Below are 27,886 nucleotides of genomic sequence, written 5' to 3' on the forward strand. Positions count from 1 at the left end.
ACGCTCATTCAAGGGGACACTTCCAATGAAAAGTCTATGTAAATATAGGTTTCGGGCTTTTGCATTCAAAAGTCTTGCATAGCTACGCAAATTCTACGACTATTTTCAAACAATCCACTGCAACGTGTGTTCAAGCGCCCATTTCCAATTGTAAAGGTCCATTTAAACACTAGGGCTGGGCTTGAAAAAAATCGATCAATCAATTTCAATCAATTTAAGCTTGATAGATTAATAATTGATTCACAAAAGATATAAATCAATTTAGCATACAAAGCTAAAGTCTTGCTTGATGCTAACGTTCAATAAAATTTCCCATAGGATGGCTAATGCTAACGCTCGGTTGACTAAAAAAAAATACATTGCTAACTAAATGAACATCTTTATTTATTCACAGGCATTAATTCCAAACTCTTTAAGGAAATAATTTTTAAAGTAACTATTTGTGGTCTAAAACTTCATTTTTTTTCCCCTTATGCTGTTGTCTTCTTCTTGAATAAAGTGTACTTCTATAACCTGATTCCCACCTAGTGGCCAAACTGAAACGCCCTCCAGGAGAAGAAGAACAATGTTTACAATGTTAATGATCTGAACATTTTTGTTAGAACTTCTTCTTTAGAGAATCCATGTAACACTGTATTATATTAACAATCTAATTATTTTACTAATGCATTTTACAATATGTGAACTGTATCAGGTTAATATAAATATATTCAAAATGAATAATAGATTTTTTAATGTATTTCTAAACAAATGTGTATACATTTATAAACTCAAAATTGAGCTGAATTAAAGAATCTGAAAAAAATCTGAATCGATTCAGGCTCTTGTGAGTCGAATCGAATCGCTTCTGGAAATTATAATCGATACCCATTAAACACGTAGAAATGCAAGTTTTAGGCTTCTACATTCAAAAGTCTCGTGTTCGCGCCTAGCTATGCAAGTTTCTACAACCACTTCAACTTTGAAGCTATGTTCACACCTTCGACGACGAGCGTTCAAGTATCCACTTCAAGTAAAAAGCATGTAAAACGTGCACGCGTGTTCACATTCAAAATGCTTGTGTTCACATGCAGCTATGAAAAATTCTAAAAACACTGCAACGATGAAGCTGTGTTCACACCGCCCTCGTGCGTTCAAGCATCCACTTTCAATGAAAAGTCGATATATTCACTAGGGGTGTGTATCTTTCCCTCTCGCATGAGTCAATACGCATCTCCATACATGGTCCACCAATCGATACATAGAGGGTTTAACTAAGTTTTTGGTGATAAGATGCAATCTGATTGTTTTACCAAAAAACACAAAAATCTAGATATTTCTTGTTCATGTGGCATTTAAAACTTTAAATAATAATGCATGGAATTTGACAGACATTTATTCAGGTGTTGACTTGAAGAAGCAAGCTTATGGTTGGACATCTTTTTGTTTTGTATTGCATGTACATAAAAAGACAAAGACGGTAGAAAAACTGCAGTTTGCCAGAAAATCGATTAACGTCTTGATTGATTTTATACCTTCTAACCAACATAATCTTAGTAATTTCTGTGGTTTTCAAACGATACTGCAGTTGGTTGATCAATTTTCAAAATTACCATTCCTTTTGCATCCCTAGAGCGGTGCCACACCCAGGAACAATTTGTTAGTTTAACCCCACAATCCACCCCTTAATGCTGAGTTTCAAGCAGGGAGGTGCATCTTAAGAGTATTTGGTATGACTCGACCAGGATTTGAACTCACGACCTTCCAGTCTCAGGGCAGACTCTCCACCACAAGGCCACTGAGTCAGTGTGAACACCATGACTTACTAAAGAGCATGCCTGTTTGAATGTCGTATAATACTTGACTTTCTTTTCTCCAAAAGATTTATGTTTTATCGTTGATAGTTTTTTGGAAAGACTTGGTGGAAGTTTGACTCTTGTTGTAACTGTTGTGTCGGCTGTCTGATCATGGCAGACTGTGGTTACTCTGAAGGTATGTTGCCCTGGGCAAAGGCAGCAGTTCTGATTACGATGTGGTTTGATTGAACCAGAGATACTCTGCGCTCTCTTGTATAATTACAACAGGATATTAATAGAGAGGAAACAAAAGAACAGTCACAACCAGACTAAAAATAGCCTTGAGCTGTCAATTTAAATTCATGTTTTATGTGTATATGCTGAGTAAATCGAAAACTCATATTTTCATGTTGTGGGTTTTGAGCTTTTCCATTCATATTTATGTTCCAATATGGACAAATGTATTTTTAAATATCTAATCTAGTACATATAAAAGTAATAGCACAATAAAGGCTAAATTGCTTTGTTTCAATATTGACTGATAAAGTCTGAAAATCTTTGGATTTTTTTAACTCGTTCTCCACCAGGTGAGATCTTGCATGGAACTCCAGGCGTAGGGAGTTTGTCAGTGATTTTGGATTGATTCAATTTTCTAGTAATTACTCTAACAGTTGAATTCTTCTCATGAGGCTGTTTGCTTTTTGTTCATTGGTTCATCCCAGTCCGGTTTAGGTCTACAAACTTAAGTCCTTCGACAGCTCTTCGGTTTTGGCTAGGTTTGAGAGTTCCCAGTCTGACTGTTTAAGGGTGTGGACAGGTTTATTTTATAGAAATGGTTAGTTTAAACAGGTGATATTAGTACAGTCATATCGGGCATTCACCCATGGTTATTCATAATGGATGAACAAGGAGGGACTTCTTCTTCAGTTTCTACTTTTCACTAGCGCATGTCACCCACCTACAGTTGAAAGATACTTGATATGAAATGTCAAATCTCGTAAATCTTGCTCCAGGGTTTTTCTTTCACAGGTCTATTCTGATATATGAATATATGTTACATTACTACTAAATTTGAGTCCCTGATTGGTTAAAGTTTGACATGGTTCAACTTTCAATGCACGTTCAAGGGCGGTGGGAATATAGCTTTAATGGAAAATACTTTTTATTGATAATAATTGAGCCAGGGCTTTAATTATTATTATTATTATTATTTTATAAATCATGTTATATTATTAAATATAAAAATTGCATCAGGTTTGGGCATTAGTTTACACAGTAACATTTGTCAACTTTAATATTTTTTTGTCTTTTATTTCGATTATTGTTTAAGCCCACTATAAGAAATTATTATATCACATTTTTAATATAAAGCAGGATATTTTTAAACTGGATCTTTGGTCTTCATTGCATATTGAATCATGTCTTAGCTTTTCAGAAGGAATAAAATAGGAATCACACTGTTTTTAAAATGCAGAAAACACTTGAAAACATGCATATTAGTAAAGTCAATAATTTAGATTGAAAGTAAAAGGTTGAATCCTTTGACTTGTTCGGGTGTGTCTGGGCTTGTACGCGTTGACAGCTGGGATGAGCGGCAGCAGACCCCTATAAAAAGAAGGTCGTAAGGATGAAAAATTAGCTAAGAAAGGTTATAAAAATGTTATTTGTCGGTTGTTAGGCAACTTTTTCAGAAGGCTTTACAGTTTTGTTTAAAGAAAGTGCAGTAAGAAAGTATTTCTGACAGCAGGAAAGTATGGTATTGCTGGAGATGCTGTTACTTTTCAAACAAAGACAGATAAGATCAGTAATTCTCTAATCTAAGAGGGTTTTAATATATTTTTATCTGGGAAAATGAATGATATCTTTAAATAGGTTTTTGTGTTTAAATATAACCAAACAAGACTTTAAGTACACATATTGATGTAGTTGCATATACATTTAGAGGAAGGTTGAACATCTGTAGATACATTTTTTTGTTGCACTCTGAGAGGATACACATGCTCCTGGCAGGTTAGAACTTGCTGGATTTATCTTACGCTTCATGCCAATCCCCTCTTCTCCTGTTTGTGGTACGGTGTCCCTGCTTAGACAAGTGAAACAAGGTTTTACCTTTGGATTCAGGCATGTGTTGCATCCGTGGGCGCGTCTCCTTTGAACCCTTAAGAGTTGTCAACACAAAGACTATGTCTCAGTTTGGAGCGTAAAGCTCTAATGGAACATCTCTCATGCATTCACCACCATGTTCACTGTGTTGCAGAAAAACGTGAAATAACAACGATGGAATGGTTTGGTTTAATGTCTTGTGCTGTTGGCTTTTCCTATAATGATATTTTGACGTCAGTGTAATTTATTTGTTTTGATAATGATATTTATTTTGGACACATACTTTAAAAGAAAAAAGGGGACAAAAAACAACAGATATCCAAAATAGAAGAAGTGAAAATCCAATAACTTCTCACCCCTGCAACCTTAGGGAACCAGAGCCATGCGCGAATCTTCCGCCCCTCCATTGTGGCTCTTTTTGGTTTTAACCCTTATATTGTGTTCAGGTCAAATTTGACCCATTTTCTCATTTGAAAACAGGTCAATTTTGACCCAGATTCAAAATAAGGGTTTAAAAAAAAGTTAAAACTATAATAACATAACAGGATATAGTTTACTTTAAAATTAATTTGTATGTGCAGATGTCTAAAGTAAAAGAAATTACACTTGTTTCATATATATAAAACACAGTTATATTGTATATACTGTAAATATTTGAAAGGAAAAAAATATTATATTATGGGACTTTGTGGTTCTCATTAGGTTTATGACATCCAATCCCCCCAGGTACCCATATACACACATAACTACATCTATAGACAAATACACACATAGAAACATCTGACACTTATGTGTCATGTATTTAAATCTAATTTCCCAACACACCTAAGTGTATCCCTTCACAATTCAAATGTATGCTTATAAATATATACAGACATATCACAATGTCTGCTTTGTAAACGTTTGGAGTGACGAAGCTTTTTGCAAGTAGGGACAGATTTGGCGAGGTGAAAATGTTGAGGGGCACCCTATAAACCTGACATGCTTTGAACACTTTTAATTATGTTAAAATAAAATTAACTGTATGATAAACCTTTGATTGCAATGGAATAATTTTCATTTCTTCACATTGAAAACAGACAAATCTAGATAAAGAAATTACAGTCAGTTTTTTATACAGTTCGTTCTTAGCTAGCTTGTGGTAGTTGGCATGTCTTGTCTGGTGTCTATATGGACCTCCTTAAGAACAACCACAGTCTCTTGGCATGTTAGGCAGACACAGTTGTTTCATATTTCAATAATAATTTAAAAAAAAAATCAAATTTCCACTTTTTTTTCCATGAACAGTTAATATTTTAGCTCGAAAATATCACAGAAGGATCACACAACAGCGATGTCACAGGTTTACAACAACTTAAAACGTAATTGTATGGGTTGGTGGGCTGTTTACATTTTATTTAAAATTAATTAAATCACAATCAAAAAATTGTATACAGTTTTTAGAAAATCCTGGGGACCACAAATTATTGGTTTTCTAAAAGGCACCTGTGGACCGATGGAAATTGCAACACGTGCCGCATTTGGCCGTCATGTCAGACTTTTTACATGCCTTGTTTATATATCTATAATTGTCATATACAATTGAAATTACTTCTGTTCCACAGCATTATCATTTAATGAAAATAACAGAAAATTATCAGATTACTTTATGTAACTTAAAGAGTTTTTCATACTTATATTATTATTTATCTTGTACCTTGAACAATTTTTTTCACAGACTTGTCTAAAATAGTCTTACATTTTGGACGATATCTTAAAAATAAAATGTTAAGCCATCAACTAAAATAATTATAAAAAGCAGCAAATACTTAACTATTAACTATATTATTTAAAAAACACACATTTTAAAATGTATTTTTATATAATAGGAAAATATTTCTATATTGTTAAGTTAAATTAAAAGTGTAAAAAAACTAAATGTTCTATTACACAAATAGCTTAGACTGATATAATTAAGAAGAATAAAGTTTTTTCTTTTTACTTCGCACTGTCTGTTGGCTCACTGATAGCTATGCCAGCTGTGTCTTGTGCCCATATGATTCATGTATGATTTCCTGAAGTCAAACTGTTTTGATAACTATCATTTTCCATCCGCCTGGGTTCTTTTCCTTCCATGCACCGTGTGAGTTTGGAGTTTGTGGGGTCTGTTTGAAGCGGTTTAATCATACATGGGGTTGGGTAGAGTCTGCCAGACAACCTAAAAGTATGGGGTGTAAAAGATCACATACAGTTTCCATTCAGACTTTGCCCACCGTGTGTGAGAACGCACCAACAAGATGAGACATGTCCCTGTATATGGTTAATCTAGTCTCATTTGTAATCCAGGAAGTGTCATTTACACCAATGCAATAATAACATGTCAGCATCTTAATTAAACAATTTAAAGGATGCATCTGTGTTTGTGGAGTACGCTTTCTAAATCTGTTTTTCTTCTGGTTTCCTGCAGGGTGACATTCAGCAGCTTTTGATTGTTGATGATCCGAAAGCAGCATATGACTACTGTGAACGATACAGCCCAGAATGTGACACTCCGCAGACGGAAACTCTACAGGCACAGGAGCCACTTGGAGAGGTCAGCTGACCAGGGAGGGTGGGACAGCTCTGCACAGCACCTGTTGCTGATTCTGTCCTATGTATTGCAATTGATTTGAGCGTTTTTTTAAAGATTTTCTTTAATGCATTCCATTTTCCTTTAACATTCAAATAGTCTCAGTTGCATCTATATGTGTTCAACATTTAATGCTTCAGGTATTTGACTTCAGATTTCAATCAACAAAAATAGTAAAATAATTAAGGTACATTTTTTAAGCAGCCTGTATATTACATGAGCTTAATTAGCAGTTTTTACCATTAAATGTACAGTTATGCCTCAGTCACAAGTGTCTTTACAGGCTGTCTGCAGGTAAAAGTGGGCAAACTTGTCTGGGGTGTGGTGACCTGCAGGATATATCAAGATCATAGAACACCCAGCGATCTTTTAGTACATTTTTTCTATGGGTATGCTGTAGGCATCAGGTATGGCAAACTTTTAAAGAGCCCATACCATGATTTTCTTAAGCCTTTCAAGTAAACTATATACATATATTTGGTCGTATATTACCTTTGGAACACTAAAAAAACATTATTTCTGAAATATTTTCATGATTTTATGCTTAATATTTCGTTATTTTGGTGAGGTTTTAACTAACTGGAAGTAAAACAACTCGATTCCTGAGGCTCCGCCTGCCGCTGCGTGCTTCATGACGTCATCATAGCAGCGTGTCTGTGTTTCTCCCGTGAAAACAAACAACATCCAAACTTCTTCAAAATTAGATGCACATACCAAATATCTGCCTTTAGTAGCCCCAGCCATCGCTACTCTGGTTCACAACAAATACACTCAGCATCTGTTTTCTTCAGTCTGAATAGGCTCTGTGCTCAGAGCTGAAAACTAGACCAAAACAGCCACTGTAGCCGGACACTACAGGATCTCAACAAAGAAAGTAAAGCCGCGGACAAACGTGGAGCAATGACAACAACTTAATAAAACAGAGTGAGATTAATAGGCTAATTAAAACAACGTTTAGGATGAGACAAATTACTTCTTGCACTATTTTCCTGACAATCTATAGGTCACAAATACTTTGCAAACCTTCTTAGCAGACCTCTCTTCAGTATCAGTCTTTCAGCATTCCTCCACTGTACCAAAGCAGCAGTAAAACTATGGTACACTGATACAGATGTTCAAAATTGGTCAGTGAAATATAAAGTTTGAATAAGTAAAGTATCCCGACAAGGATTGCAAAGCATAGGACTATGATTGTTCTTTCTGTTGTTGCGTTGCCCCGCCCTCATAATTCCTGGAAAATAACAGAAGAGATTTTTAGTCACATGGTTTTGTTTACAGGCTTTGGTTCAGAGCAGAAATATCTGGTGGACTATAGTCTGAAAATAGGTTAAACGCAAGATCCAGAAGGTGCCAGTACACACACCTTACTAATGACTGAAGCATCACCCATACATCATAAGTGCACGTACGCTATCCTTACAGATGCTTCACGATACACCCACAGTACTCACCACATCGACAATGGTACATTCCATTTTCATGACGTCCCGTAGAGTTTTAATAGAACTGAAAGACACATCTGTGCTCCCATTGAGATGCGACCACTCTTCTCTACAACCCTCCACAGGTCTGGACAACCCAAAAACCTACAGCACCCATACAGGTCAAGGCCCTGTAAGGATACATGTGACTAAGGCATGCAGTACCCGGAATAAAACTTTGAAACATCATTTGATTTTGCACACTTAGTTAAGTTAACATTTTACAGCGACTTCATTTCCTTGACAATACACACGAAAAAGGTTGTGTGAGCAAAAGTTTGGGAAGATCACATTAGGTTTTGATTCACATGGATTTTATAGGTTAGATTAGAAACAGCTGATACCCACACTGCTACTCTAATCACTTCCTGCATTTCTTTAGATTCCCTTTTTTTTGTAAAGAAATGCTGCCTTAAAGCCTAACAACCTCCCAACCTTTACTGTAAACACCAGTAAACAACACAGTTTTGTTTTTACCTGATATATCTTTATAAAAGTTGAAGCTTTGAGTTCTTTTGAAATTTTCTGCGAATCATCATGCAGATGAGTTGCTCTAGTTTAAAGTTGGCTCTGTTGTTATGTCTGAGCCAGTTTAGAGCAAAACATCTGTGCGTGGTTCATTTAATGACCTGTAATACCTAATCTGACAAACACTTTTACCATTTTAATCCTTTCAGCATGTGTTTCCCACATGAAAGTTGCACTGAGACTCATGTGTTGAGAGCCCATGAATAACATGGCAAAGCTAAGGATCGTTTTACTGTCAATAAAAAAGCCTCTTTATTCCTGCTCAAATTCAAAAACTTAACATGTAGACTTTATTGTTAGAAAGCTCCATTGGTGATATTCCTTTTTTAAATTATTGTTATTATTAAGCTTTACCTTGAAGGTGGAGACGAAAAGTCATTCATAATTACTTTTAAAACTGTTATGCTATGTTTACACATAGTATTACATCGTTCTAGAATGCGCTTTTAGCATATTGTGTTCACACTGGACTGTTGGAGAAGGCAAAAGTTATAATATAATTAAAGCAGTGAAAACAAATATTAAAAATGAGGCTCAACCATTTAATACTGGGGCTGTCGAAATAACACACCCTCTTTGAACTAGTGTAACTCTTTAGCTGTTTGCGTAGCTAGTGTAATTCCAATGGATTCTCCAGAGCTGCTTTTGATGTCAGAATCTATTGGTTTATGTTCATTTTACCTCTCAAGAGTTGCACTAATTCAAAGAATGTCAACACTGGAGCTAAAACTCTGGTGTTAAAGGGTTAAAGGATGATATGTACTGAAGGTATCATCTTTTGACTGAAATTACTCTGCATCATCGATGCTAATGCTAACGCTAATGCTAAAACTTCTTGCTCTTGTGTCTTTCCTTCATCTCTTTCCAGTACACTACTGACGACTTAGATTACACTCAGTTCTATGATTACTCTGAAGGCACAACAGACATCAGCCCAACGTATGAATATTCTGAGCCACAGGTAAAAACGAAGACATGATAAAATGTTCTTTCTGTTCCTGTCTTGTTGTCAGTCACCAATCCAAGTCTTTGTGTTTTGTGCTTTATCTTCATTTTGTGTTATATGCACTTTCAGTATCTTAATCAGATATGTATTAGTATTATACTGTCTTTTATGCAATATTTCTGATACACTTCCTATAAAGTAATTTAGAAAGTTATATTGAAAAAATATAGCTGTCTAATGCTGGTTCTTACCTGACAACATGAACACAGTAACAAGATAACTGGTTGTTCATGCAAAAATAACGTATTTTTCCAATTCAATTCAATTCAATTGTCTGTTTTATATTCAAATTTGCTTTAATCTTCAGTAATGTCTGTTATAAATCACCAAATGAAGTCTCAGGTTATAGTTCAGTACTGCAGTGGCTGTAAAAGGCTGCAGAATGTAAAAATATTAAGACAAAACCTAAGCATAAAAAACTGAACTGACACTGTAAACCTAAGGTGTATTAAGTTTAGTCACTTAACCTTTTTTGTATTTTAATTATTGTTATAATTCTTGACTTTAAAGCACTTTTATCAACAACTTTTTGTAACTGGTATGATAAAACTTCACACCAACAAAGTATTATATAACCAGTAGAAATAGATACACTATTCATCTTTTGCTTAAAGAATATGTTAGAATTTATCTGAATTGGAAATAATAGCTATAGTTAACAAGAAAATGTTTCAGACTTTTTTTTTTTTAGAAAGCTGGAGACATAAAATTGAAAAATATTTGCTTTTTTGGTGAGAACCTTTGTTCAGTTTTGGAGTAAAGTTACATTTAATGATCTTTAAAAAAAATCTTTTTATTGTAACGTAGTCCAGATCTACGTTAGTTCAAAATTACTGAATATAGTGTTAACCGTTGAAAACACAATTTTCAAAGGGTTATATCACTGCAGTAGCATTAAAGAGCTGCTGGTACAATTTCTTATGCAGGAATACACATTTTCACTTCAAAATCATGTATTTTACAGGTATCTTATCATTCTTTTAGTATTATTATTTTTTAATCAAAATTAAACCATAGGGGTGAAAATTTTAAATTTGCTACTAACCCTAAGATGAATACCAAGATTTTGTAACCCCTTCATGCTTGAATTTGATTCTGATTATAAAAAAAAAGTTTTTTTCCCATATAATGTGTATCTAAATTAAATGGAGTCCTGGATTTAATGTTACATAGCAAATATGCAATAAGTGTCAAGCTTATAGATTCTGATGCAGCCTGGTTTTTGATGTAAGAGTCAACTAGAGGGCTTAAAAGTTCTTCCTAGACTGAGGTATAGGAACTGTTTTTTATCAACAAAAAATTAAAATTCAGAACATGAATTATCTTGGGTGCAAATTGAAATAGGCAAATGGGATGGTTATTATTTTTTATTTTATGTTTTTATTATGATTTTCTAGTTTTCTGTTTTATTCCTCTGTACCCTACATAGTCCCAGTACAGGATAGAGCCCTGTTTTAATAACAACTGTCTTATTTTGAATATTGTACTTGTATGATCCGCATTGCAGTTCTTGCAACTCATCCTGCAAGTAGGCTTCAAATGAAGGCAGATAGTTACAAAAAAACACTATGCTGGACCAACAATTTGTACTTTTTCAATCATTGTTTGTCTCGGTATTGTTTGTCGCCATCACCTCTTCCAGAGAAAGAAACGTAGTGTGGCCTTGAAAAAGAAGAAGACTACAAAGTCATCCAGTAAATCCCAGTTCCTCAAAGCTGCAAAGCTCTTGATTCCCAAAGCATCATCAACTAAAAAGTTTGGCCCTTCGAAGAAACCATGGATGCGTGGCTACCAAGCCACAGCACCGGCAGAACACAGAGGCAATGTTAGGGTAAACATTAAAGAAAAAAGACCAAATCCTGCGCATCAAGATTTTCCTGATCTGAATTCTTTAGGGAAAATCTGTGATGGCGGATGTAGACCACCCTAACCTCTCCTGTGTAGAAGTAGCCAACTCTGCAATGAGCTTGAGAGAAGTCCTAGCAAATAACCTCTGATTTGATCTTTTGTTTTTAACCCTGACTCTTCTTTCCTTTTTTCAACATGATTCAGCTAAACAAGTTAGATGGCGATTACAATACAGACATTGACTACGGAACTGTAGATGAGTCTGAAACTCAGTCACCCTTTGGCACGAGTGACCCCAATGAGGTAATTCCTACTTTATTCTCTTCTACATCTAAAAGACATTTTCAGATGTTGTGGAAAATGTGAGCCGAAAAAATGTATCCAAGGAAATTTCCGGTATGATATGATTAAGACACACAACTTTGAAAGAATCAGTGTGTTTTTTTGATTGCTTTAAACCTTGGCATGTGGAAGAGTTGATGAACATGGGAATTTTTCCAAAAATTGGATCATCTATGATAACATCAGTCAAATAACTATTGGTTTGAACAAGGTTACAGTTATAGTATGGTATATCAAGCTTAATCCTAGACATACTGGGACAGGTTGTGGCATGTAGCGTAAGCTCTAATAGACAAGACTTGATAAGATTGAAAGTATCGGACAAGTAGCACTTGTCGTTAACGAGGTCCCAGTGGCACCACTTTGTCCTACTAATCCTTTGTTGACTCCATGATGGACTGTACAGGAAATCCAACACAATAGAATCTGTCCACATTTCAAAATAAAGTGCATCCAGATTAAGAGATAAGCTTAATGTAAAGCCTTGGCCACAACTGCCCCTACGGCTAGATACAGGTTGTCTGTGGGCAAAAAATGGGCAAGAAATGTACGGGGAACACAAGTGGCCCACGTGCAATTGTAAGGTTGTAGACTACTCAGTGAGTCTGTAGTCTATGACCTTACCATTTCACGTGGGCCACTTGCAACGGTAAGGTTGTAGACTGTTCCATGATTCCGTAGAGCAGTCTACGACCTTGGTAAGGTAAGTGGCCCATTCTCAATGTTAAGGTCATAGACTGCTCTACGGACTCACCGAGCAGTCTATGACCTTACCGTTGAGAATGGGCCATTTACAATAGTAAGGTCGTAGACTGCTTGGTGAGTTCGTAGAGCAGTCTACAACCTTACCATTGGACATGGGCCTGTTATAATGTCAAGGTTGTAGAGTGTTCGGTGAGTCCATAGAGCTGTCTAAAGGCATGCTGCAAGAGACAACTAACACTTCTACTGTACAACACCCAAGGATAAAGTAAGAGTGAAGCAGGTGAGATGCAGACGTGTCATGCAAATTTTTGCTTTTTTTTAGATCTCCCACAGCATATGGGGATTGTGATTACATTTCTTGTGATAAGTTTGCACTCCTTGCAGGCTCCTTACACGTAGCCTGACTATTATAATTTAGGACATTTTACAATTAGTGTAGTTTTTGTCATCATACTAGTGTCCTACGGGAACCTAGGTGTTACTTGCACACCCTGTGTGTGCAGCATTTTCACATTCAGTCAGGGGCCAGTACTCGGCCAGTACTCGCACCTTATTAACACCTAGAGTGTGAGGTGATGGCACTGTACATCAGCATCACTCATACAGTATAAGTGAGCACATTTTACATTGGCCTTACAAATACGTCAAGACAAACCTTTAAGATGCAGCCTCTGGTCTCTACAAGACTCCACACGCCCAGGCAACCCCTACACCGGACAGGTCAACTGCCGTAGGGGTACATGTGACTAAGGTTTAAGAGATATACTTGTGCTACAATTTTGCTTAGTGTGTCCTGTACTGTAGTACAGTAGTACTGTACTTACTATGCAACTTTGAAACTTAACCCACATATGGAGGAGAAGAGTAATGGATATTCCAACGGTGCCCAAGAGGACAAGTGCAAGCAAAAATTGTATATTCCCTGCTGTTCATCAAATCCCATGCCTTGGTTTTGATCATTAGTTCAGCTAAATACCCTAAAAAGAACTATGATCAATGAGGCTAAAAACCCCTCACAGCCTTCTATCATCATGCTTTACCTTTTAGACTGTTAAAATGCCTAGCTGTGATCAAACAAGCCATTTGGAACCGTGGAGCGCTGCCAGTATATCTGTGTAATTGCATCCATTTTGTCACGCTCCAAGGCTAAATCTGCATCGATCACCCTTCTGAAAGAGAGAAAGTGATTTTGGTTGCACTACTTGTGCTGAGTGCAGATTGCAGTTGACAAAAGCTTCCAAAATGTAATCAGAAACTATATTCTTCACAAATAGAGGGATGCTGTTTGTCTCAGAGCACAAGTACAAAAACCATGAATTGCATGTCAGACAGCGTTTTTCTTCACATTCTGCTGCACTGTGCTACCTGTGGCTGCAGAAAGTGAGAGAAACAAAGGCTGAGATGACATCATACTCCATCTTTGCTAGTCAGAGAAGATCATCTTTTCTTTGAGTGATTATGCAAACACTTTATTTATTGCATTGACTTTTCTAGAAGTAGTTTGCCTTAGTTGATAACTTTTTTTGCCCCGGAGGATTTAATAGTTTTTTATCCTTCCATTTGTGAGAGACAGTCAAATGCAACGTGGAATAAAGTGTTCATGCTTTATGTTAAAAATGTATGAATTTTATGAATAAAATAGCTGCTGTTTAGCTAAAGATAGATCATTCGCTTGACTAACATTCTTGTTTCCTTGGTTGCAAACCATTATTTCTTTCTTCTTGGCCGGGCCAAAAACCCAAAAGGCTGTGGAAGGGGGTTTTGTTGGTGTGTACGCCACCGAGGCCTCTCCTGCTGCTCCAGAACGCCACACTATCCCAGAAACACTGGACAACTTGGACACTGGTGCAGAACCATATGACTTTAAAGAATATGACGTGAAAGAGTTTGATCTGGGCAGGACTGATGGCAAATTGTATGATTATGAGATGTATGATGAGTACGGAGTTGACCCGTCTAAACCCACGGAGACCTACGATAATGGGGTAGGGCTTGGGGTCGCTGCCGAAACTGGCGATACCGAGAGCACCGTAAGTATCCCTCCCTGACTCGGTGATGGAAGGGTGTCTGCATGAAAATGTGACAGAGTCTCACTCTGTTGTCTAGTGCATGTCCTGTAGTTCCTTGGCATGGAAAATACGTCATTGACGTGTTGAGTGCTGGCGTGATAAATGGACCTTTTTGTATCATTCATTAGTCTTGTCAAAAGGAAAGACAATGGTGATGCATGTATCTGTGTTTTGTTAATATTTCCACTTCCTGGTTGAAAAAGCCTATTTCTCTGACATAGACAAAAACAAACACACACACACAACTAACTCATTTACAAAAAATACCCAATTGTACCTTAGAATGTCATTTTTTTCCAGAGGTTATATCCATTCCTTACCTCTTTTTCTTTGTGTTTTTGATTAGCAACCTGTCTAACAACCTCCCCTACAGACAGTCAATATTTCCCCTATTTTACATTTTTTGGTCCATCTTTCAAAACAGCATTGACAGATTTTTATTATTATTATTAATAACTCTAAATATGATTATTATTTTGACATGTAAGTCTGTGAATTGAGAAGGACAATAGCATACGTTACTACCGAATCCAAGTCCCTGATTGGTCCAAGTCCAACCTTCAGCCGTCCATCTTGAATGTAGAGCTAGAAAACAGACTTTAAACTTTCATAACTACACATGAACTCAAGGGTTTTGAACACGGAAGCTCAAAATTTGCTTATACATGTATTCACATTAACTTTTAAGTGGAAATGGTCACTCTAAAGTGTGTTACTGAGCATAAGGCTCTTTGTCTGCCCCTTTTTTCACAATTTTCAGTGGAATCTAAGCCCTCTCACTTTAAATTCAAAACTGTAAAAGCTAAATATATAAGTTGAAATTATTTTCAGTACTATAGATCCCTTAAGATTTGAATGTACATAAATTATCCATAAATGTATGCCACTGCTCAATAACAATGCAATGACACTATTGTTTCATTTCATGCATGTACACTGAAGATTCCTGCTTTTATGTGTAACTAACATTTTCATTTTCTATTTTCCTTTCTTTGTTTTTTTGAACAAATATTTAGTTTAGTCATATGCTACTGAAACTGTCTACATACTGTTTTTTTAGGTACCTCAACAATTGTTCCTCTTTTTGCCTTCTTGATGAAGAATTAATTTAAATTTCTATCTTTTTTTGTGCAAATGTAGCTTGCTGCAGCCTTCGGAGAGAAGGGTGAGAAGGGCGAGCCAGCTGTTATTGAACCCGTAAGGTCCAAAATATTAATGTTCCTTCATCTCAAATTGGTTCTTCCTTCTTAAATTTCCATTTTTAAGGCAACATAGCTCACAGTACTTAAGAACAGTATTTGTGGTGTGCTACCTGTATTTTTAAGGGTATGCTGATCGAAGGACCACCAGGACCGCCAGGCCCAGCTGTAAGTTCTCCATCATTAAAATTATGGGTTTTGCACAGAAAATCTTCTTCAAAATGTATGTTTATGGGCAGCTAACTTGAAATTAATAAATCATCTTTAGGGTCTCCCAGGACCATCAGGCCTTCAAGGACCCCCGGGTACTCCTGGAGATCCAGGTGACAGAGTGAGTTAATGTTTTATTTATTTTTTTAATGCTACAATTTTCAGTATAGGTTAAATGAATGAACAATAATAATTTAGTAACACAGGCTTGTTATGGGACTAATTTATGCAAGAAAATGTTTTAAAAAGTGCAAAATGTTAAAATTGTATGTAATAATGTTGCCCACTAATACTTCTTAATTCGATTAAAGTATTTTGTATTTGAAAAGCTATTGTAGTATTGTGTTTTTTCTGCTACACTAAAGAAATTAATTCGTTGAACACTGATCGAAAATTAAAAAGTAGATTTTCTCAACTCTTAACTTTTGTACCTCTCCATTGACAATTTGTTACTGAAACTGTCATTCGAAATTATTTTGTACTCAGACCCAAAACCAAGAGTACTTTTTGTTACATTAGTGGTAATAACTCTTAGAATGTAATAAAAAATCTTGTTTTGATGTTGATCCAAATTAAATCTGTGTTCAAGAGCGTAGCTGATTAGCTTAACCAAAAACCTCAACCCTGCATTGGGTGAAATTAATTAATTATTCACTGGACAGTTCAATAAGGGTCTCTGGTCAAAAAAATGAATCTACAACCCATTTATTAAGGTTAAACTTGTTGGTCATGATGTCAAACAAGATGCCTTAGGTCTACATTTACATACGGGTATATAAAAAAAATGTGTGTGTCACCCAATCAGCTGATAGTAAATAGGCTACTCAGGTTTAGGTTTGTACCGCGTTCCAAATTAATCATTTAAGTAATATAAATTTATAAAATACTGTTGGTTAAATGAAAACAAGCTTTTTGTTAAAATAATTTAGTAATGTAGGTTTTTTACGGGACTAATTTATGCCCCATAACAAGGAGCTACTTTTTAATTTGATTCAAGTATTTTGTATTAAAGAAATTTTGCACCATTATGTTTTTTTCTGTCTGGCTAATGAAATGACTTAATTTGCTGAATGAAAAGCTCAAAATCAAACTTGCATAGTAGCTGTTTTCAACTATTATTTTTTTGTACTATTATTCTAACATTTAGTCAATGAAACTGTTTCATTCTAAATTATTATACTCAAACCAAAGCCAATAGTACTGGACAGGATAAAGATTTATTGAACACACTAAAATTAAATTTTTAAAACTTTAAATCCATAACTTTTTAACATTGTTATGAATAAAAACAGGCATGAATATAATTTCAGAATAAGTCAACTCAAACCTTAAAGAACCTTCAATATTTTGCACTCCATAAAATATTATTATACATTATTATTGTTATAATAATAGTTAGAAATAAGCGCAAGATAACATTGAGATGTTAATAACAATAAAATGAAATGATCTGGAGGGCCAGATATGAAAACCTAAAGGGCCAGGATCGGCCCCCGGGCCTTGACTTTGACACATGTGCCCTAGATAGTTTAAAGTAGGACACTAGACACAAACATAGTTCCACAACACAATTATTAAGGTTGAACTTGTTTGCCCAACAAACCAATAATCAAAAATGTGTCGATATCGCAAAATTCGCCTGTACAATACGCGTATCATAATATTATAAATGGCTACCTTAAATGTTTCCACGCATGCTAAAACAATCTTGAAGTATTTACTAAGTCAAATAAATCCCTTTACTCATTAGACTAATTGGATGGATCCCTTCACGTCATTGACCAACCAAATGGAGCCCTTTTATGTTACGGTAGATGCCCGCCTATTATGTAGTCATGGGTCATTTGGATTGGAGTTTAATTTAAGTTATGAAGACTTTATCTAAATAAACCTGTTGCAGCAATATATATACATATATATATAAATAATATATTAGTTTTTTTTATTTTTACATTTTCTCGTGTATTGCAAGTCATATTGTTATTGCAATATTAATCAATGATGATTTAAAATGTTGTTTTTTCCCTGCAGGGTCCACCTGGTCGGGCTGGTCTGCCTGGTGCCGATGGCTTACCAGGACCCCCGGGTACCATGTTGATGCTGCCGGTGAGTTCACACCAGCTACTCTAACCAATCACATCTTCATCACAGCTTATCACTTGTGTTATTGAAATGCTGACGGCAACAATCTGCTTGCCAAACAGTTCCGTTTCGGCGGGGACGGCGAAAAAGGTCCAGTGGTGTCGGCACAGGAAGCCCAGGCGCAGGCCATCCTGTCCCAGGCCAGAGTAAGACCCGCCACCCGCCAGCTTCTCTCTTTACTCTGCAGAGGGGATGAGAGGAGGAAGGAAACGGGGAGTTTTTCATCGGGGAGTGGGGAGGGATTTTGTTGGCTTTGCCAAGGACACGTGCAGAGCTGGCCGAAGAGCAGCCAGATGAAAAGGCCGCTTTGAACACATGGAGAGGCTTTTAAAAATACTTTGGGGTTTTTCATTCAATTCAGGGGTGGAGTGAATCAACAGGTGTAGCATAAATCATTGGCTGTGGACTATAGGTCCAGTAAAAGTCTTTGATTTAGAAGTTTTGATTGTGCCAGAATGCTATAAATCATGTTTTTCAAAATAAAAGTCTATATCCAACTTTGGGGCTCACGTGAAGCAATTATACTGAGCTAATCAAAATGACGATTTTGTGTTTTTTAGAAAATAAAAAGGTATTTATTCAAGGTATAAACTTTAACAAGAGAAAGGTAAATTTAAATAAAAAAAAACTTTTCTTTTACAAAAAAATTAATACATGAACCAATGTGTTTTAATGAACACGTTCCAAACTTCCTTTTTCTGAAAAGACACATTTTTTTAAGTGAAATCTGATCTTGTTGTGCTTTTTTTTCCCCACAGCTGGCGATGAGAGGCCCCCCAGGGCCGATGGGTTTGACTGGAAGGTCCGGACCAGTGGTGAGTCCACTCTTTAGGTTCTGCAGGTGTTTATTTACCGTCATCACCCAACCAACAACCGTTCATTCGTTTAGATCAGGGGTCTGGAGCCATATGTGGCTCTTTAGCTTTAAAATGCAAACGATTTTTCTAAATGGGTTTAATTGTTAAATGTGAGGTCTTTAATTTGTAAAGTAACATTTTTGGTCCTACTGCAGACATTACACTACATCAAGAGGCTTTGTGTGCTGTATTACTCCTCCAAAATGGACAAAATTATTTTAAAACTTTATTTTTTTTGTCATTATTAGAATAAATATAAAACTCATTCTGATTTGCTGGACAACAGTTTAATGTGAAGTTTTTTTTTTCTTTTTCTTGCATTTTTAACTTAAATAAATCTGATTTGACTTAAGTAAATCTGATGGATCTAATTTGGTCTTTTATTTTGAAAAGAATAGGTATGAGTGTTCTCTTAATGAAAAGTTTTATTAAACTGAAAAACATCATAAGTTAGTTATTGCATATTTGAACGCGACATTTCATAAATGAATGTCTTAATGGTCACAAAAGTGTATTTTTTCTGAACCGTGAAGTGGATTTTAGCGGTTCCCGATTGGTTTTGAGCGGCAAGAAACTGGTCCAAATGGCTTATTTAGTGTTAAAGGTTGCAGAGTCTTGGTTTAGATGATTATTGATTATTTGGAGCGCATACAGTTTTTTTTTTTTTTACATTTTTAATACTTTTTTGGTGACATTTTTTCCCCATTTCTTACCATTTTTGATGTGAAATAAACAAACAGCTCAGTGGACACTACCTGACTGTAAGGCGCTGCTGCCCTCCTCTCCTCTTTTCGTGCACATGTTGATACTTGATCTACCTGCATGAAAAGCCTCTGCAAAAACACAGAGTTTATACTGTTAGGCTCTCAGACTGAGCATCAAACACAGCAGTCTTCAGCACCTAAAAGAACAGAATAAAGTTCTGCATACGATCAATTTAAAGTCGTCTTTCTCTTTAAACGTTTGTTTGTTTGGGGTTAAAACTTGTTTCTATTTTTTATAATAATCTGGTATTATAGGAGTCATAGAATAATCGAACTCCTTTCATTCCAGGTTGTTTATTTAGCTTCAATAAGCAGGATGTGTGGATTACTTTCCCCATGGATGAACATTTTCTCTACAGAAGCTAAATGTTGCCACCTACTGTATATTTTTTGTATTTTTTCCCCCTTAAATTCAAGTGTGATTGTAGGAGTCAGAAAAAATACAGTAAATGTGTCACATTTGGATCTCTCTCTTTAGGGTCCACCGGGTCCTTCGGGACTGAAAGGTGAAGGCGGAGACCCCGGTCCTCAAGTGAGTCCCGACTGAGGATCGAGCAGATTGTGGGTCGATGTCAGTCTAACAGGTTTGCTGTGATTCCTCTGCGTAGGGCCCTCGTGGGATTCAAGGGCCTCCTGGACAAGCTGGCAAATCTGGCAAACGGGTGAGTGAACCCGCTCACCCCAAACACAGTTTGTGTTTTTGTTTCAGCCACTACTCAAATGCCGAGAGGATTATTTTCTCTCCAACAAACGATTGGTTGAGGTGTGCTTAAGGGCCCGCATCCAATCCACGAATCACTAACACACAGGCTAATCTGTCTGAAAATGCCCAAACTGGAAAGCTGGCCGTGGATGTGGGGCAAAGCTGCTGTCACAACAAGGGCAACGATTTTGACCCAGTTGGATGAAAATGGACTGAAAAATGGCTCAAATGCTGGCTCGGAGTAGATTCTGGGCCACAAAATATATGTATTTATTTTCTGAAGATGCTAATAAAGACCCATAAATAAGACATCAACACATCTGAAAAAGAATAAAAAAAAATTCATTATCAACCTTTTGTATGAGTTTTAGGGACACAAAAAAATAATTCTATGAATAAATGAGAATAAAGTTGTAAAAGATTGAGGAAAAAGTCCAAAATTTACAAGAATTAGGTTGATAAACGTGAAGAAAAATTGCAAAAAGTTTAATGAGAATAAAGTAAATTATTTATGAAGAAAAAGTTGTAATTTTACGAGAGTAAAGTTGTAAAGGAATAAGAAAAAAAGCAAAATTTACAGGAATAGTCGCAAAATTATCTGAAAAATAGAATACAAAAATAAGGTTGTAATTTATAAAAACGTTGTAATTTTATGAGGATAAATTCATAAATGTATGTGAAAAAAGCCCAAAAATTGAAAAAATAAAGTTTTATAATTATTAGGGGAAAAAAGTCAAAAATGTACGAGACTAAAAGCGATAATTACAAGGAAAAAATTGTAATTTGTGAAGTTGTAGAAGTAAGAGAGAAAAGCCAAAAATGAACAAGAATAAAATCGTTTGAATATATAAAAAAGTCAATTGTTTATGATTTAAAGTTGTACAATTATCAGAAAAAGTAATAATTCTATGACAAAAAAGTGGTAAAATTTTGAGAACATTTTCATAATTTTGAGAGGAAAAGGCCATGCTTTTTCAAAACTAAAGTTATTTCATTAAAATGATAAGTCGTACATTTACAAAATAGGTAATACAGATATTTAAACTGTGATTCCCTTCTGTAACTGCCTGTTACATAAATTAGAGTTCTTTTTTTCCATTGTCTGTGTTGAAACATTTTAAAAGCCAAATATGACATTTTTTTTACGAAAAAACCTGATATCCTTGGAAAACGTTGACCTTTTCACACAAATAAAAATATATATATATTCTTGTAAAATTTTGATCTTTTTTCCTATAATTTGCAATTTCATTCTCATATATGTGTTTAGTTATTTATTTCTTATTTTACAGAGGCCCTAACAGTCATATTTTCCGTATTTGGCTGTAACTTATTTTGTTGCAGTTTCAATAAAATTATGGTGTTTTTCTTTGTTTTACTGATTTTCGTACTTTCTCCCATGTGGATATTTACTAACTCCACACAAATATTCCTTGTGCTTTTCTGTTTCATACAGTTACATATTCCTCCAGCTCCTTTGTGGTTCTTAACTTTAAACAAAAAGACTTTGAATAATCCAGTAAAGCGTTGGAAGATTAGCTTTTGTTGTGTTAAAACCAAATCAAAATCCAGATTATTTATCAAATAAACCATATAAACCTGTTAAGGAATAAATGAGAATATTAGGATAAAAGGACAACAATTAATGAGGAAAAAAAGTTTTCACATTTAGATTTATTTTTTTCAATTTTCAAAACCTAAATGTATTCATGTTTTTCATTTTTTCCCCGCGGTTTTCAGGGTCGTCCTGGTGCTGATGGCGCTCGGGGAATGCCCGGAGAGCCAGGTGGAAAGGTTCTGACATTTGTTTTCTGTTACTGACAATAAATTATATAGTTGTGGACTAAACTTAATATTCTATTTATTTATCTATGTTTTAGATGGATTTATTGTTTGTTTTTCTTTTGTCTTTAGGGGGATCGTGGCTTTGACGGACTTCCAGGGCTGCCTGGTGAAAAGGGACACAGAGTGAGAAAACAATTTATTTCCTTTAATATCATGGAAAATATAGACACTTAAAAAATATATTGAAAGAAAAAAAAGAAGTGCACAGATTGTATATACTTCAGTTAGTTGTAAAATAATAATGAACATATTTTATTTTGAAATAATATTTAAATACACTTTAATAATAATAATTAGTAATCATAGAAATTCAAATTAACTTTAGTTTTGCAGCAAAAACAGCATTTAAATCAGGAGATTCATTATTTTTTACACCATCAGGTGAATAGATAAAAAAGAATCTATATAATTTAAAATATAAGAATAGTCTAATATATATTAAATAATCCATAAGACAGTTTCTCACTTTTTTTTGAGACTTCCAAAAAACTGTAAAAAGTTAGGAATCTGTGGAGTAATTAGCATATTAGTACAAAAACTTGGGTAGTAGCGAGTTATTTACTCTACTTCTGCCTTAAATGTGACTTTTAGGGTAGTTTCCAAACGTTTACATTTTTTTAAGTTAATCACTCATTAAGAACTACTACTTTGGAAACATCACTATATAACTTTTTTGTTGTACTTTCTATAGTTCTTGTGTCTATTCTATAAGTTCTAAATAATAAATCAAACTGGGCCACAATACTTAAAGACTCACTTTGATTTAAAAAAACTGTTTTTAACAAGTTAGGATATATAGAGAGAATATTAAGCTTAAAATACATTTCTGAACATTTATTTTATACTAATAATTGTAAATCAGGTTCTGATAAAAGAATTGGGTTTGAAAAAAGAGAATTTTCTGCAGAATGTGTGGCTCTGGAGTATAAGTCACAGCAGAACCAAATCAAAATAGATAAATAAATAAAAATCATACACTATAAGTTGCTCGTTTGGGAGAAAAGTGTGACGCTTCTGATTGACTCCACCAAACTTAGCATTAGCAAAGGTTTAGCAAGACAATAATGTCCAGAACCAGAACCCTTCTAACTCTAACAGTTACATTTTTTTTTCCCAGTGTTTATTAATAAAAGTATTTCTTCAATTCTGAACCCTTTTGGGTTACGGTAACGGTGATTTAAGGGTAGATTTTATAATTTTCGCTTTTGGCTGACAATGTTAGGCACCATCTTGTTTTCAGCCAAGAGGAATGCTTTGTCCAAATCCCTCTCCTTCTCACTATAGTGTGTTTACCATTTTATGAACCAAAATCGAGTGCACTAGAAGTTTCCCAGAAATCTTAAAAAATTCGCGAATATCGACCACAATCCATTGCGTTTGAACAACACAAAAAGTGTGTTTAAATGTATCTTTTTGAAAAACTATTTTCATTTTCATCATTAGAACACAGTGGAGTTATAAAGAGATGTCGTAAAACGTTTGTATTGATTCGATTTTCACTTGGTGAAATTGGTGACATCATATCTGCTGTTTAAAAAAAATAGATAGTGAGCATCGTGTCTAAATTGCTTTTAAGATTCAGGGCACTAGATTGTTCTGCACTATACAGTTTTTTAATAGTTTGGGATTAGAGTGGGAATTCAGACATAGCATGAGTGGCACTAATTCTTCTTCTGTGTCACTATCACACAACTACAGTGCCCTCTAGTGGTTGTTAATGGAAACATCCCCAACAATTTATTTTTGGAAAAATCACAAAGTTGTACCTGAATAGTCGCACGCCCGCCCAAAATATGCAAAATAAAATTAAAAAAATGCAACTTATACTCCCAAAATTTATGGTATTTGTGATGAAGAAAATATGCTTGGCGGCCCACGAGCTCCCTTCTCCAAGTTTTCATCAACAGGAAGGGGAAAAAGGGGCGGGGTTGCTCAATTCAATTGCAAAAAAGGCTAAATTCTAATGAACTACTGCCGCTCTGCAGAAACTATGTCCTAAAAACAACACAGGTTTCTGATAGTGGCTGAAAAAGGCATCATGACAATTAAAAGATCGCTTTTAAAAAGATAAAAAGATGGTCGGAGTGGAACTTCAAGTTCTTTCTCATCAACTACCTTTATTAACTTATGTACCTAAACTGCTCTTTGAATGACTCCTCCTTACTTCTGCTTGATTAGCTTTAGTTTAAAGTTACATTACTCTTCCTTAAGTAGAATTCTTGAGGACTTCATGCGCCTCTGAACATTCAAAACAAGCACTGCTTCTTAGAATGAGAATCACCAGAGAGGCTAATGGAAATTGTAAAACGCTCCGGGCGGTGAGCAATTTATTGAAAATATTTCAGAGAGCGCTGATGCACAAAGCTGGAGCTGAAAGTGGTTTGTTCAGCCCGGAATACCAAAAAAACGGGTCTGTTTTCTGACACTCTCGTGTTCTTCAGGGGGAGCCGGGGCCGATGGGACCGCAGGGGGCCCCCGGAGAAGATGGGCAGAGAGTGAGTACTTCCTCTTTTTTTTTAATCAAAGCGCCGCGAGCTGAAGGGAGTCACTGACACCTCTGTTTAAATGAGCTGCACCTCGGCAGCAGCTCAGCCCTCAGGCACAGGCAGCTGGGAGGAGGCTGAACTGAGGAGGAGGACGGCTAATGTTTGACCTTTGACCTCCGCCTTCCACCCTTCAGCCTAACTACCTTTAACTTCTCCACCTCCAGTCTCCCTCGGGCTCCCACTGCATAAAGTTTGGCACAAATAAGGCTGTAGCTTCTGCAGGAGTTTAGCTGAAATCGAATTCTGTCCATTTTATTTGTTTGAGTCGAAACTCTACAGCCTGTGAAGTGGATTGTTTCATTACACTCTGACTCTTCTTGTCTCAGGGCGAGGACGGCGAGATTGGGCCCAGAGGATTAGCTGGAGAGACTGTAAGGCTTGAGTTTTCCCACAATGCCGTTCTTCAAACTCTTTAGTAGCTAAACAAGCACATGAAAAATTCCACAACAAATTATGCTTTCTCTTAGGGCCCTCGAGGTTTGCTGGGACCCCGAGGCCCCCCGGGACCCCCTGGAGGTCCGGTACGTGTCCCTCTTCCTCTGATGACTCTCTCTGTAAATGACACATCAGTTCACACGCCTTCTTTCTCCGCTGCTCTCCGCAGGGCGTTGCTGGAGTTGACGGACCGCCAGGTCCCAAAGGAAATATGGTACAAACACGGCTAACTTCCTGTCAGTAAACAGACCTAAACGCGCCTTTTTCAGTTAGCTGGAGTTGAGCTGGTAAAAATCCCTTCAGGGCGCACAGCTGTGGAGGTCAGAGGTCATTTCTGTGCCTCGAAGCAGCTGAGTGGCACATCAGCTGCGAGGAGAGTGCTTCTGCTCCTCCGTACCTGCCATGAGGGTTGCACCCGGCCACTTTGGTGGTGATCGCAGCGCCATACGGAGGCACCGGCGTGACAGTTTTGATCCTCTGATGCTTTGATGATCTGTAGAAAAAAAACAAAGTCACAAATATTGTGCTGAAAATGTCTGAAAACTGGAGTTCAGTTTGTGAATGTGAATATTTTTTGTGCTTTTTCTATATATATATATATATTATTACTGCTTTGTAAGATTAAAAAAGCATTCAAAAAGCTTTATAATTACAAAAAAACAACTTTTCCTTGTGAAATTCCCTTTTGGAAATTCCAATGTGTTTTTTAAGAGTGGAAACAGCAAATAAATACATCTTTAGGTCTATAAAGACCACTTTTGTGCATTTTTTAAAGGTCGGGGAACGCAGTTGAGCTGTTGGTTAAAGATTTGAACACTTTTGTCATTTTCAGGGACCACAGGGGGAGCCGGGCCCACCCGGGCAGCAGGGAATTCCAGGAACGCAGGTGAATAAATCAGCTATGCACCTGTTCATGACACCTGACAAAAGCTAAGACAAGGTGCTGAGGAGACGCAAGCTTTGAAAACATGCTGTGCCTTTCATGGATGAATACTCCAGACTCCAGCAAGACACTTTGGAAAAGTAGATTGTAAATGTGAAAGTTGGTCAAAACAAATGCAGAATTTAGGAAATACAATTTCCTTTGCATTTTTTTGATTTACCAAAACAAGTTTTATATGCTGTATTTTATGCACTATTTGATGCACTTGTCATATATAAGGCATGTTAAGTTAGACAAGAGAGTCAGATATAAGTCCATCAGTCTGTCATTTTTGATGCACTTCATTTAAAAACCTCTAGAACTTGTTTATGACGTGGTGCACGTTCACATTAGCGTTAGCCGCGTTAGCATATTCTGAATACAGCTCCCAACCTTGTTTGCAACAGACTGAAACTGCCAAAACAAACTTTACTGTGACAATACTAATTCTAAACCATTTTAGTACCCCCAGCTCCTTAAAAAAAAAAAACAAAAAAAAAACATTAGCCACATTAGCATTGTCACAATACCGTTAACTCCCAAGCTATGTCCGAATTCCTACCCTAATCACTATATAGTGCACTGTACAGTACGTCTGCAATTTTCTATTGTCCAAATATACAATTCCAAAATCGAGTGCACTAGAAATATCCCTGGAGTCTCTGTGAAAAACTAGCATGCATCTATGCTCACTATATTAGCAAATAAAGACCACAATGCATTGCGGTCAAACAATTTTTTGTGAAAGATCATGTTTAAATGTATTTTTTTAAACAAACCATCCACATTTTAATCATCAGAACACAGCGGAGTCATAAATAAACCTCATGAGTCATTCGTATTGATTTGATTTGCATTTTGTGAAATTAGTGACATCATATCCGGCGATAACCAAAACGTAAGTAAAGTAGTGAACATGGTGCCCAAATTGATTTTAAAATCCAGGGCACTATATAGTTCTACATTATATCATTTTTTAGTAGTTAGGGATTAGGGAGGGAATTCGGACATAGCCCCAATCTTGTTTGTAACATGGAAAAAACAGGCTCGTACTGCTAAAGCAGATGCTACTGTTTTTATGTTAACTCCCAACCTTGTTATGGTGATTCCAAAATCTTCCCCTACCTCTAGGGCTTCTCCTCTACCCCTACGTTTAGCCCTTCAAGCGGAAAGATATGGGAAAAAAGTGTCTTCAAATTCAGGCAGTACTAACGCTCCATGATGTCATCAATAGTCACCGTGCAGCTACGCTAGCATGACGCTGCTACCCCTAAGAAAGTTCTTTACAACATTGGTTCTTTAACTTGAAAAAGTCATGGAGAAAGAAGAAGTCATTACTTCCTCTTAAATGTTAACTTCAGGGATTCAGAACACACCCATGTGAAGAAATATGTAGAAAAGAAATGTCGTTTTTAGAAAAGACTTAACACTTTTATGCGCACATTTTCTTCCCTTTTAGGCATGTAACACACAAGCATACCTTTGTGTTATTCTGATTTATTTTAAGACAGGAAAACTTTTAGGGGCTTGATGGGGTTCTTCATGGGGGAGGAATTCCTTGAAACCTGTGTAGGAACAGGCGACAGTGTCCTCACATAAACCTGCCACACATATTTTGGAGCACATGTGCAAATATTGAAGTGTATTCTGTTCTGCAAACATGCTAATGCTAATGTGGGGACAGCAAACAAGCTTTAAAACAAGGCTTTGGCATTCTTTTTGTTACTGGAGGGATTGATGATTGTGTTTTTCTTTGCAGGGTCTTCCTGGTCCCCAAGGTCCTATAGGACCACCTGGA

General features: G+C 36.1%; 1 protein-coding gene across 1 annotated transcript in view; it reads left to right on the forward strand.

The window, feature by feature from the left end:
* Positions 1–27,886, forward strand: part of col11a1a (collagen, type XI, alpha 1a) — a 101,999-nt gene that overhangs the window by 18,781 nt on the left and 55,332 nt on the right. The window contains exons 5-24 of the mRNA XM_036217381.1: positions 6,325–6,450; positions 9,364–9,456; positions 11,554–11,652; positions 14,142–14,426; positions 15,606–15,662; positions 15,791–15,832; positions 15,933–15,995; positions 17,906–17,980; positions 18,079–18,162; positions 18,775–18,831; positions 20,116–20,169; positions 20,246–20,299; positions 22,081–22,134; positions 22,255–22,308; positions 24,627–24,680; positions 25,058–25,102; positions 25,199–25,252; positions 25,336–25,380; positions 25,999–26,052; positions 27,848–27,886. The exon at positions 27,848–27,886 is cut by the window's right edge and continues 1 nt beyond it. Of these exons, the coding sequence (XP_036073274.1) occupies positions 6,325–6,450; positions 9,364–9,456; positions 11,554–11,652; positions 14,142–14,426; positions 15,606–15,662; positions 15,791–15,832; positions 15,933–15,995; positions 17,906–17,980; positions 18,079–18,162; positions 18,775–18,831; positions 20,116–20,169; positions 20,246–20,299; positions 22,081–22,134; positions 22,255–22,308; positions 24,627–24,680; positions 25,058–25,102; positions 25,199–25,252; positions 25,336–25,380; positions 25,999–26,052; positions 27,848–27,886 (1,488 nt within the window). The remainder of the gene's footprint in view (positions 1–6,324; positions 6,451–9,363; positions 9,457–11,553; positions 11,653–14,141; positions 14,427–15,605; positions 15,663–15,790; positions 15,833–15,932; positions 15,996–17,905; positions 17,981–18,078; positions 18,163–18,774; positions 18,832–20,115; positions 20,170–20,245; positions 20,300–22,080; positions 22,135–22,254; positions 22,309–24,626; positions 24,681–25,057; positions 25,103–25,198; positions 25,253–25,335; positions 25,381–25,998; positions 26,053–27,847) is intronic.

Source organism: Oryzias melastigma, linkage group LG20, assembly GCF_002922805.2.
Source record: "Oryzias melastigma strain HK-1 linkage group LG20, ASM292280v2, whole genome shotgun sequence".
Taxonomy (NCBI): Eukaryota; Metazoa; Chordata; class Actinopteri; order Beloniformes; family Adrianichthyidae; genus Oryzias; species Oryzias melastigma.